The sequence below is a fragment of the Triticum urartu genome, chromosome 6A (assembly GCF_056163025.1).
Source record: "Triticum urartu cultivar PI428250 chromosome 6A, HENAU_Tu73, whole genome shotgun sequence".
NCBI lineage: Eukaryota > Viridiplantae > Streptophyta > Magnoliopsida > Poales > Poaceae > Triticum > Triticum urartu.
The window spans coordinates 407,859,446-407,871,804 of NC_141878.1; the positions used below are offsets into that span (position 1 = coordinate 407,859,446).

Below are 12,359 nucleotides of genomic sequence, written 5' to 3' on the forward strand. Positions count from 1 at the left end.
GGGCCCTGCGAGCTCTCATCGTTGTTGGACGTGGCTCCGGTGGCCCCGGCGCTGGTCACCGCTGTGGGGGGACGGGCAGGAGGCTCTTCCCCCAGCACAGCTTCTCGCGAGGAGGTCATCGCTTTCGGTGGGATCCCGGATCCTGTCTCTGCAGGGAGACGGGTCAGCGGGAGACTGCAGGAGCAGCCGGATGTTGATGACATGCAGCTCAGGTGCGCGCTGAGGGCGGCCAAGCTGCGTGACGTCGAGCTTTCTACTGGTATGTCTGTTAACAAATCTAATTCTATTATGCATTTTACCAATGATGAGATTGTGCAAAATGCGAACCAATTAGGAGTATCTCTGGGTAATAATGATCTAGAGATTTCTAAATCTGTTAATGATATGCTAGATCTGGAAGCTGAACGAGCGTTATATTTGATTCGTAACTTGGCGGCGGTTAGGCCGCTGAATGAATCGGAGATTGATGCGCTTGGGGTTAGAGTTCTAGATGGTTTGTGTGCTGATCTTGATCCTGCGGTACAGGAGGCGGAGGAGGAGGATGAGTATGGCCTCCCTGAAACTTCTAACCTTGAGGATGAGTCTTTGGGGATTGAGGATCATTCCGAACGTGCCGAACCCTCTGATGTTCGCGTTAAGCCTAAACGGACCTGGAAACGGAAGGTTTATCCGGTGTCGGCTGCGCGTAGAAGTGCTAGGATCCGTACCTCTAAAAAAAATTTGATGAAATATGAGAGGCATCTTTTGGAACAGCAGAGGTCTTAAGGACTTGGCTAAAAGACGGTTTCTAGCAGAGGCTTCTCTTGAACATCATTTAGACTTTATTGCTTTGTCCGAGACTGGACGAGGTAATTTTTCTCCACAATTTCTTAGTACCTTATCTGGGGGGGTTCATTTTGACTGGCACTGTCTCCCACCTCGAGGAAGATCCGGTGGGGTTTTACTTGGGGTTAAGTGTGAGACGTTGGAGGTTCGGAGTGTAGTGCTGGGTGAGTTTGCGGTAAAGTTTCGGGTCAGAACTAAAGCGGATGGGTTTGATTGGGTTTTGGTGGCAGTCTATGGGGCTGCGCAACCAGAACTCAAGCCAGATTTCTTGGCTGATTTGGTCCGTGTTTGCGGTAACGAGCAACTACCCGTCTTAGTGGGTGGGGATTTTAACATTATTCGAAGAAAGGAGGAAAAGAATAATGACAACTTTGACGGCAGATGGTCATTTATGTTCAATACTATCATAGAAAGCTTGGATCTCAGAGAGATAGAGCTTACGGGTAGGAAGTTCACTTGGGCAAACTCGTTACCGGTTCTGACTTTTGAGAAGCTCAATCGTGTTTTGGCGAGCGTCGATTGGGAACAGAAGTTTCCTCTGGTAACGGTGCAGGCATTGACACGAGGTATCTCGGATCACACACCGTTACTAGTCGACTCTGGAGCTCAAACTCATATGGGTAATAAGAATATCTTTTCCTTCGAACTTGCCTGGTTTGAAAGAGAAGGGTTTATTGAGTTGTTAGCTAGAGAGTGGGCTAAAGACTCGGGGGGAAGGTCACCCATTGAGCGGTGGCAGTGCAGGATTCGTCATCTTCGAAGGTTCCTTCGTGGATGGGCTAAGCACACGAATGGGATATATAAGGCTGAGAAGGAAAGACTCCTTATGCTTATTCATTCCCTTGAGTTAAAAGCTGAAACCTCTATTTTAGATACTTCCGAGCTGGAGTCTAAAGTGGAGGCCGAGTTGAGGTTGAAAGCACTTCTAAGCGAGGAGGAATTGAAATGGGCTTTGAGAGCTAAGGTTCGTAAGGTTGTCCAAGGAGAGGACAACACTCAATTCTTTCATATGATTGCTAATGGAAAGCATCGTAAGAAGAGAATTTTTCAATTAGAACAAGATGAAGGGACGATAGTTGGTCAGGAAAACCTGAAAGTTTACATTACCAACTATTATAAGCAGTTGTTTGGCTCTCCGGAAGAGAGTTTTGTGTCCCTGGATGAGTCAAGAATTGAGGATGTTTCCCAACTTGAGACGGAAGAGAATGAGATTTTGACTGCTCCTTTCACGGAGAAAGAGGTGTTTGAGGCTATTTCACAAATGAAGAACAATAAAGCGCCAGGACCAGATGGGTTTCCGGCGGAGTTCTACAAAGGTGCTGGCATTTTATTAAGGGTGACCTGTTGCCGATGTTTCATGATTTGTTCAATGGTCAGCTTCATTTGTTCAAGCTCAATTTTGGAACAATAACTCTTCTTCCTAAGAAGACGGAGGCTATTCGCATTGAGCAGTTCAGACCTATCTGTTTGCTTAATGTCAGTTTCAAAATTTTCACCAAGGTTGGGACGAACAGACTCACGCAGATTGCGCATTCAGTTGTGCAACCGTCCCAGACCGCTTTCATGCCAGACAGAAATATCCTTGAAGGAGTGGTCGTCTTGCATGAAACGCTCCATGAGATTCACTCCAAAAAACTAGATGGTGTGGTTTTTAAAGTGGATTTTGAAAAAGCATACGATAAAGTTAAATGGCCGTTCCTTCAACAGGCGTTGCGTATGAAAGGATTTGACAAGGCCTGGCGAGACCAGATTGAGTCCTTTACGCAAAAAGGGAGTGTAGGGATTAAAGTGAATGATGATATAGATCACTATTTCCAGACACATAAAGGACTAAGGCAAGGAGATCCCATGTCACCGATTCTATTTAACATAGTGGTTGGTATGTTATCCATTTTAATAGGTCGGGCTAAGGATGCGGGGCAGGTTTCGGGCTTGGTTCCGCACCTAGTTGATGGTGGTATTTCCATTCTGCAGTATGCCGATGATACTATCATCTTTATGGAGCATGACTTGGTGAAAGCAAGGAACATGAAGCTTGTGTTGTGCTTATTTGAACAATTGTCTGGACTCAAGATTAACTTCCATAAGAGCAAACTGTTTTGCTTTGGAAGAGCTAATGAGGACCAGGAGGCATATAAGAAATTGTTCGGATGTGAGTTGGGTTCGCTACCGTTTACATACCTAGGTATACCCATTCACCATCGTAAGCTGACGAACAAGGAATGGAAATGCATCGAGGATCGTTTTGAAAAGAAACTGAGCTGTTGGAAAGGGAAGCTCATGTCATATGGAGGTCGATTAATTCTGATTAATTCGGTCTTAACCAGTATGCCCATGTTTCTTTTATCCTTTTTTGAGGTCCCGGTGGGGGCAGGAAGAGGTTAGACTTTTATCGATCTCGTTTCTTTTGGCAGAATGATGAGTTGAAACGAAAGTATAGTCTTGCAAAATGGGATATCATCTGTAGGCCGAAGGACCAAGGCGGTCTAGGCATTGAAAATCTAGAGATCAAGAATAGATGTCTCCTTAGCAAGTGGCTATTTAAACTCTCGTCCGAGACAGAGGCTACATGGGCTCAGATTCTGCGGAATAAGTATCTTCAGGCTAAAACTTTGGCTCAGGTGACAGTGCGCCCGAATGATTCTCCGTTTTGGAAAGGGTTGATGAGAGTCAAGCCCCTATTCTTTAACAGGACGAAAATCTTAGTCGGTGATGGGGCTAATACGAGGTTCTGGGAGGATACGTGGCTTGGGGAGACGCCTCTGGCACTTCAATATCCTACTCTGTATAACATCGTTCAACGTAGAGAAGCCTATGTTACAACTGTCTTACAGTCCACGCCTCTCAATATTAGCTTCCGGAGGACGCTAGTAGGCCATCGGTGGGAGGCATGGCTTCATCTTGTACGAAGGTTGATGGATGTCCAGCTGTCTCAACAGCCAGATAGATTGTTTTGGAAACTGACTAAGGACGGCAGGTTCTCGGTTAAATCCATGTATCTGGATGTCATAAACACTAGTGTCCTTCCTTGCTCGAAGCACGTCTGGAACGTTAAGGTGCCTTTGCGAATCAAAGTGTTTATGTGGTTTGTGCATAAACAAGTGATTTTGACAAAAGATAACCTGGCAAAACGCAATTGGGTGGGTTCTGCTAGGTGTAACTTTTGTGATTGTAATGAAACTATAAGGCACCTCTTTTTAGATTGTCCGCTGGCTAAGATTCTTTGGCGTTCGATTCATATTGCTTTTAATATTACTCCACCTACCTCTATCAATATGTTATTTAGAACATGGCTTGATGGGGTTAACTTGGATGTAGCAAGACACATTCGTGTCGGAGTGTGTGCCTTGTTATGGGCAGTATGGAACTGCAGAAATGATTTGGTTTTTAACAGAAAAACGAACTTTCACTTTTTGCAGGTTATCTTCAGGGCCACAGCATTGATCCGTATGTGGTCGTTACTCACTCCGACGGAGGCCAGGGGGCGTTTGGCTACTGCGTCTACCCGATGGGAGATGGTAGCTCGGAGTATTTTCAACCGGTTTGGATGGCGGTCATGTAATAGGATAGGCATGTAGTGCTCCTATTTTATTTGCCAGCCGGTTGTGGCTTTCTTGATTAGGCTCGCTGGAGCAGCTTGTTTTATTTTCGTACCTTCAGATATTGTGACTACTTTTGTTTTTAATTATGGGCCGTATGCATCTTTCTGATGCAGAGGCCGGGGTAATACCCCTTTTCAAAAAAAAAAAGAGTGTGTTGGAGACACTGAGGACGTCGGTGACAAGAGGTGACTATTTTTGCAGCTTTTTCACTCACTATCTTACCTCTTCACAGATATGTACTCCCTCTGTAACTAAATATAAGACATTTTTGAAACTGCAAAAATGTCTTGTATTTAGTTACGGAGGTAGTAGTTCGCAGCAGGTGATTTTCTCAATAGAATGTACATCGCCTCTTGTGAACCATTTAATTTGAGCCATTTCAGATGCTAAACTTTCCAAATACGGGAATCAGAAATGTATATCGGCAAGACAAGCTTGGCTCAATTCTGGTGAACTGCACAATTGCTACGATTTGATCAAACAAAATGCTACAAAACTTTCGAACACTACAATCTTCTAATCAGCTACAAAGTCATGAGACAAGCAGATGAATCATGTCCGCATACAGCAATTCAATGTGCAGCTGTCAAAAGATAGAGCGCACACCATCCAGCTGCTTACTGGATGGATATTCAGCAGTTGCAAAGCATATCCTCATCGTCGAAATCAAGCAGCGAAATCCAGCACAGCTTCTGCCACCAGCTCCTCCAACACCCCCCACTCAATCTGTTCCGCGATGTCAACCACCTGCGACATCCTCATTTTCACCCAGCCACTTCCTTCAACCTCCTGCTTCACGATTCTATCCATCATGATCCCCGTGTTATCCCTCTTGCTCACCATGAACATCCGCGCCGCGTAAATCCAGTCTTTCAGAATGCTCCACACCTCTACCCCCAGAGCAGGGGATGAGCTGTCCCTCCATGTTCCGGTGCGCGCTTTGCTCCATGGGAATGCGCTTAGCAGGGCGTTCTCGCCGATCTCGATGAGAGCAACATTGACACAGTCAAATAGAAGTCTTTTGTACGACCTTTGCTCCCGTAGCTCCAGGAGTTTGTTACACAGGACTGGGTCAAGAGGACAGTCGGGTAAATGCCAGCCAGCAAAGACCATGCTTGACTGTGCATCTTCTAACCCGGAAGATGACATAATGTTTTGCACAAGGACATGGCATTCTGATTCATCATCATCAACGTCGGAGGGAAGGTAAGGCCGTCGGAGTGATGGTGACTCTGAGGTGGTATCATCCCATGATAATGAACACGCAACAGCCTCGATTGCTGAGGATCTTGAGACAGCTTCTGACAAAATTAGAATACCTATCAGTATAGTATAAAGCAAACTGAGACATGGAGAACTCTGACCATAGACCAATACTTACTCGCATTCTTGGAAGTAGTGCTTCCAGATGATTCAGGTTCATTACAGCTGCTATCTTCAGAGGGTGCATCAAGAACTGAGGTAGGACTGGGCTGATCGCGAGTGCTGTTTAGGCCTTCATTTAATCCTACTCTATCCAGTCTTCTGCTTCGACAGATCAATGATATAGGCACATCAACTGAAGCAGTTCCCTGTCATGGAAGCATGTCAACATAAGTCAGGAATGACAGAAAAGATCCACTCGCTCAAAAACATTACATGAATTTAGACACAAGCAAAAAAGCATAAACTGTTGGGGTTTCATGATGTTTGAGATAAGACGCCTACCTCGGAAGTGCTGGTAGAGTTTTGCATGGCAGAAATGTCAATTTTCTCTTCATGGAGTGCCTGTTCTTCATTAGTTTCTAAACTGTGATTGCCATGTGATTGACTATCACCAGGACAAGCTTCAACCCTCCCATCAAAGCAATCCGATGGATGATGGTTGGTTTTCTGCCTTATTGGCTTTCTTTTAGGAAACAGAAAATCAGAAACTCTTCCCGTGAAAGATGATTTTCCTTTATTTGACATTAAAACCTCTGTTGCTGGTTTGCAGCTCTCGGGATTTGAAGCTTGAACTTTTGACACCATGTTATCAAATGTATCTGAAATCACTGGCGAAGACAACTTACTTGACCTCTCGCCAGTTTTATCATCCTTTTGGCAACTAGTGAAATCTTCTTTCGTCACTTCATTGAGGGAGAGCATCTCACCCAAGGTACATGTGCTCCTTGGCGGCTGTGCTTGCTCTTCACTGATCTCATCACAGGTTACCATTGCCCATCGCTGCGAAAGCCGTTGCTTAGCCTCCTTAGTAACCATTGACTCAGGTAAATGTGGGATCCTGCCAAAAGATGAGCCGGAGTAGGGACTTCCATATCTTCTGGTGTAATCCCATGAATACTTTGATGCAGGACTACCTTCCTCCGAGTCACTGAAGCTGCCACCATCTTCTTCGATATAATCAACCTCAGAATCTCCACTGCGATCAACCTCTGAATCGCTGAACGAGCTTTCATCACCACCATATCCGTTTGAGTGCGTTGAAGATAACAAAGAATCATCTCGTTGACGAGAATCATATTGGCGGTGCCGAATGATATCATTCACTACTTCTGTGGAAGCTGGGGTTGCCGCATTATCAAGTAATACTCTGTTGAAATTGTTCCGGTCAATTAGCCGAAATGGAGCTGCCTTGTGCGTCAGCTTTGCATTCGGTATACTTGGCTTCCCTGGGGTAGGCCTCAAGAGTACTATTCTACTACTTGGCTGCGAAGGGGTTCCTTCTTTTGAACTAGACCTCTGATGAAACTTTCTGAGCCCCAGTCCATTTGGCTCAATAGCCCGGTCTGTTCTTGATTGTCTTACACCATTATACTGAACAGATCTCATCGGTTTCAGCACCGTAATGCGTCTTGTCGGAGGTGATCCCGGAGTCCGGTGAAGCCCGCTCATCCATCTTGGCAAAATGGGGTCAGGTTCTTCATGACATTTCAGAAAAAAATCTTTCTCTGAACTAAGAACATGGAAAGATTCTTCTAACTCCCCAGAATGAAGGAGCTTTTCTTCCATGGCAAGGCTTTTTCCTTGCCTGAACTTCTCTGGGACAGTATCCATTCTACCACTCTTGCTCTCAGAATGTCTTCCTTCCTGTGAAGATTGATCCTGAAACAAACTCATTCTGGCTTTCTCTTCACATCCTTCATATACACCATCATATTCAATTGTTTCACAGGATGTATGGATAACTTGTGTAACGGACTGTATGGAATTCTGATGCTGTTGCTGCTGCACAGCCTTCTTTGTCACTGTTAAGTGGTCACATGATTGACTTTTCCTAAAATCTCTCTTAGCATGGTATAAAACTGGTTCTTTGGCAGGAAAATCATCCTCAAGGCCCATTAATCTTGCAACGACACTTGGTGAGTTGCTCTTCGACTCCACTTCTTTACTCGTCTCTTTTGCTAATAGCATTTTTAATGAAGTCGTACTTGATTTTGTGCTTGAAAAACTACCACCAGGTGCCTGCAGACAAATCCACAATAGCACACAAAGAAGAATTAAGACAAGAAAAATCATCAAATGGAGCAGGTCGGCCAAATTTTCAGAAGCATATTATACAAAAACTATGTTTTTCTGTTAGCAACATGTTTTTAGTTAACAAAAAATATAACTCCCTTGGTCTCTCCATCCGAAGATGCACACTGCCCAAATTATTCAGGGACAATATAACATGTACACCCTTCCACGACTAGGAACACAAGAAACTACATAACCAAGAAAAATCAAGAGTACATAGCCTATTATTAAAACGCCATCCAAGCCGGGATATGAATCCATACTGTTCTTTCGTTTAGTGGAGTACATTTCCTTTCTTTGTTTCTTTTACAGTGTCTTGTAGCATTTCATTAAATTCATACAGCATTTTCATATCAAAAGAATATACTGATACAAGATTGTGAGGCTGCTAAACCCATGGTATAAGTAATGATACATGGTACTTACATCTCTTTCCTCCACATGAACTTTATCCGAATCAATAGTTCTCTTCAATTCTGACTTGAAACTTTGAACTGGAAACATGATAAAAACATGTTAAATAAAGTATTTTCATACTTTTTTCAAATATCAGAATTTTAATGTACATAGAAAACATGACCAAGATTATTATTATTATTTTGAATATTTCCAAAACCAAGCAACAAATCATTATCAGGAAACAAAAGAATATTGCTATCGATATTTTCCCACAGCAATCCTGCAAGTCTTAATCCCCATGACTCCAACTACATTTCCAGTCATTACGACTTCCCCACAAAATTTTGAAAAAGGGAAATTAAGAAAATGTCACCGATGCCCACCAAATAACACAATTAGAACAGCTAATAGAGCATCCAATGAAGAAGCTCCGACGGAGATGGTAACCGGATATGAATTGCACAAGGAGCATCAAGGTCTCCAGAGAACTTTCACATCCCCACTTGAATATAGTTCTAACAAAAGGAAAAATGAGATGAAAGTACATACCATCTCTATGAGTTTGTCCCATAACTGAATTTGCTCTAGAAGTCCTTGGGCTTAGGTCGAACAAATTGATCGTCTCCTCGTTATAATAGGTACTAGAACTGGCTCAAGAGCATTCATCTGATGAGTCGAATCCTGAAAAGTACAGAAAAGGTTAACAAAGCTTCGTTAACCCGACGCGGGCTGTCAATGAACTTAAGTCAAGCGAACCAACTTAACAACTTTAAGAAGAATCAGCAGACTAGTGGCTATTTGGTGGAAGCAGAAGCATGTATAAGCACAACAATGTATTTTTCCATAAAGCTCTTGGCATTTTAAGCCCATAGAATTTAAGGGAGATAGAAACTGATGGAGATACTCTAGCAGGATGCACCCTTTTCCGAGAACTTCAGAAGACACATGCTTAAAGCGCGTCAATTTTAGGCCATATTGGTGCAAGATAATATTTCGGTTTATGCTCCTTCGCTGTTTAAAACCAACATAAAACAAAAATTGCGCACAGAACGAAAAGATTCGACAGGGACAAAACAGCGCGGGGCAATATGGCAAAAAGCATAAGCTACCCGGATAAAAGGATACGATAAAGTGGTAGGAGTACATAAGCAAATGAGCAGGAGTAATTACAAAAACATGGACCAATGGCACTAACTAGAGCGTACGTACCACGAAATGGAACCTTGCAGCACAACATTATGTCTGAAAGACTGCGTATTGTGTCAGAAATATCAGTTGTAGTTACCAGTTCCTCCGGTCAGAGAAATGTTAAAACGAGAAACGAACAGAGACCGGGTAATTACAAAGGCACACCCATAAATGCGCAGCCAAAATACTGAGACTGCATGCTTAAAGACGACAAAGGAATCTCCGCAGCCGCAGCCGCAGCCGCGCCGTTCCAAAGGGTTCAGAATTTCGCAGGAAATCTGGTCAGCACGTCGAATCTTGACAACGGGAGGCACGGGAAGGGTAAAAGAGAAAACAAAAACGACCGTAATAAAGTTGAGGAGGACAGGTGCTCCTCCAGCCTAGGTAGGATTAAGATAGAAAACTACGACGGGTGGGGATACCGAGATCAGCCAAGTATGGGTATGTATGTGTGAATGTGTCCAGTCCAGACGAGACCTGCGGCCGAGACAGTTCCTCGAAGCTGCAGATTTAGCAGGTTAAAAAACACAGGAAATATATGGTTGGTTTGCCTAATCAAACTAGTAGAATCCACTGTTGACGCATGAAGCACGGAGCGTGGGCGTACGAGGCTCAACATAATGACAGAGCCACGGAGCTTTGCTATTATAGCAAGATAATACACAGGTGCCCGGACGTATCCGAAGAATCGTGCAGCCGTGCAGGTCTTTAAAGTCTGCTCACCCTAGTAAGAGGGGTGATAAAATTTGATGGGAAAAGTGTATACTTGGGCCAAAGTGATTGATTCTATTTCACTCACCAAATATCAAGCATTCAAGCCTCCCCCAGATTTGCATGCTCAACTGCCTAGAATCCAGATGATAGAAAAATGTGGCAGGCAATCAATCCTATTTCCTCATTGAGATCACAGACCGAATGCTGGGGGCACCCACCAACTCGCGGGCGAGAGAACGAATCATATACAGAAGAAAACTTCAGCGACTGAAACCATACGCTGGTGGCATTTGCCTTTCTTCGATACAGCGTGCTCCCATGGAATTCCCAGACTGGATAAAAAGGGCCAGAAAGTAAGCCGCGGAGGGAAGGGAGGATGAAAAGATAGGGCCGGAATGCTTGCTCACCTGAGGCGACGCGGCCGGCGGGCACTGGGCGCCAATGGAAGGCGGCCGGCGGTGTCTTAGTCCGGCGGCCGGAGATGGCGCAGCGGGGCTGAGGTGGCTGTACGCGGGGAGTGCGGGCGGGGAGTTTCGGGGCTTGGGCGGGGCGGCGGTGGAGGCAATCAGGTGAAGGGACGGGGGGAGTGGAGGACTAGTGCTACTGCTACAAGAGAACAGAGTAGTGGAATCTATCCGCCGTCGTTTCTTTGACGGCAAAGTATCCGTCCTTTGGTTCGCCCTTGTTTTCGGCTTTTGGGGCTGTTTGGATTGAACCCAAACCAGCCCTGCCAAAACGATGGTCTGCCAAATTTTTGGTGGAGGAAATCGCCGCCAAGAACTCACCTATGTACTAGTACAGAATCACAACGGCTGGCCAAAAAATTGGCAGCTATCGGGAGATTCGGCTGCAATCCAAACGGCTGCCCATCTTGTGGTCAACGACCAAAATTTTGGAAAGGCAGCCTTTGGCAGCCATCCAAACAGACCCTTTCTCTCTTCTCCGCGTTCGGGTGCGCCCATTATGTTATCGCGTTGTGGGCTGCGTACGTGCGCGGCGTACCGCGTGCAATGCTCCTGTGACGGCATGATGGTCATCTATATCTATAGCTTGCCTCAAAAAAAATAGAGTGAATTCCATTTTTTACCCCTCATTTTAACATTTTTGACACTAATTACCCCATTTAACAAATTTTCATCCAGATTACCCCATTTAGCAAAGGTCTTGCCAGTTTTTACCCCAGTAGTTTTTTTGAGAGCGATCTGCCAATTAACTCCGTGCCATCAGATTCCTCTTGGCATTTTTTCCAATGACCGAACCGGCCACTTGGTTGAGCAGCACCCGTTTTCTTTTTCTCCTAGCTGTCAGGTGTACGTGTGCACCACATCGCCGGAAAGGGGAACACTTATCTTGAGCGGTCAAGTACGTTCAATTTTTTTTAAGTTCCAGCAATCGCTGGCCATTTGTATTAGACGGTAGAGATATTTACAAGCACCAACAGGTGGCAAGAGAACTGAAGAGAAATGAAAGGAAAGAGAGAGACTCCAGAAAGGGGATGATAAGCCGGGATCCCCAAATGGATGTTGTAAGCACTTCACACCAGCAATTCTCCATTGCCCCAAGGTTGCCCTAATGATTTGGATCAAGCTGTTAACCGGAGCAATTTTCTTGTTGAAAACTCTCCTGTTTCTCTCCAGCCACACCTCCTAGACCATAATCATCATCACCGCTTTCATGCCCTTACAGTATCTATCCTCCGCTCTCTTCATGTACTGCGCCGACCGCCGAGACCAGGCGGCCAGGTTGTAGGATCAAGAGTGCTGCAGCCCGTCCATGTACTGATACGTTTTCATTTTGCAGTGCACCGGACATTCCCAAAAAAGATGGACAGACATCTCGAGGTTCCGACATCACAGCTGGCAAAAATATTCATTTGGACAGTATGTTCAATTTTGCATTGTGAGTTGTGTTTCGTAAGTTTAATGTGATGATATTTTAGTTTTCTTCCTTGATGCAAAACATCAGAGGACACATTTATTTTACGCTTTGGGAGATCATCAAACTAAAACATCACATTCTATTTTACAGGTCTGCTGTGCTATTGTTGAACATGTGTTTTCTAGTTGGGCTCCACTGATGTGTGTCCATTGAAAATTAGTACTACCAGTTATTAACATAATAGTATGGGATTTT

General features: G+C 44.5%; 1 protein-coding gene across 3 annotated transcripts; it reads right to left on the reverse strand.

Annotated features, from left to right (window-relative positions):
* Nucleotides 1–4,871: 4,871 nt before the first annotated feature.
* LOC125513601 (uncharacterized) lies at nt 4,872–11,243 on the reverse strand. 3 transcript variants are annotated; one of them, XM_087528143.1, is made up of 8 exons: nt 11,155–11,243; nt 10,634–10,918; nt 10,312–10,558; nt 8,874–9,005; nt 8,352–8,419; nt 6,135–7,871; nt 5,809–5,998; nt 4,872–5,728 (listed from the first exon to the last, which is right to left on the reverse strand). In XM_087528143.1, the coding sequence occupies exons 4-8, from the start codon at nt 8,893–8,895 to the stop codon at nt 5,094–5,096; spliced, it is 2,652 nt and encodes an 883-aa protein (XP_087384269.1). In that variant the 5' UTR covers nt 8,896–9,005; nt 10,312–10,558; nt 10,634–10,918; nt 11,155–11,243; the 3' UTR covers nt 4,872–5,093. The 3 variants fall into 3 exon arrangements, with proteins under 3 accessions (XP_087384269.1, XP_087384270.1, XP_087384268.1); XM_087528144.1 differs by lacking the exon at nt 10,312–10,558 and having other exon boundaries at nt 4,872–5,725; XM_087528142.1 differs by lacking the exon at nt 10,312–10,558.
* Between the last annotated feature and the right edge of the window lie 1,116 nt (nt 11,244–12,359).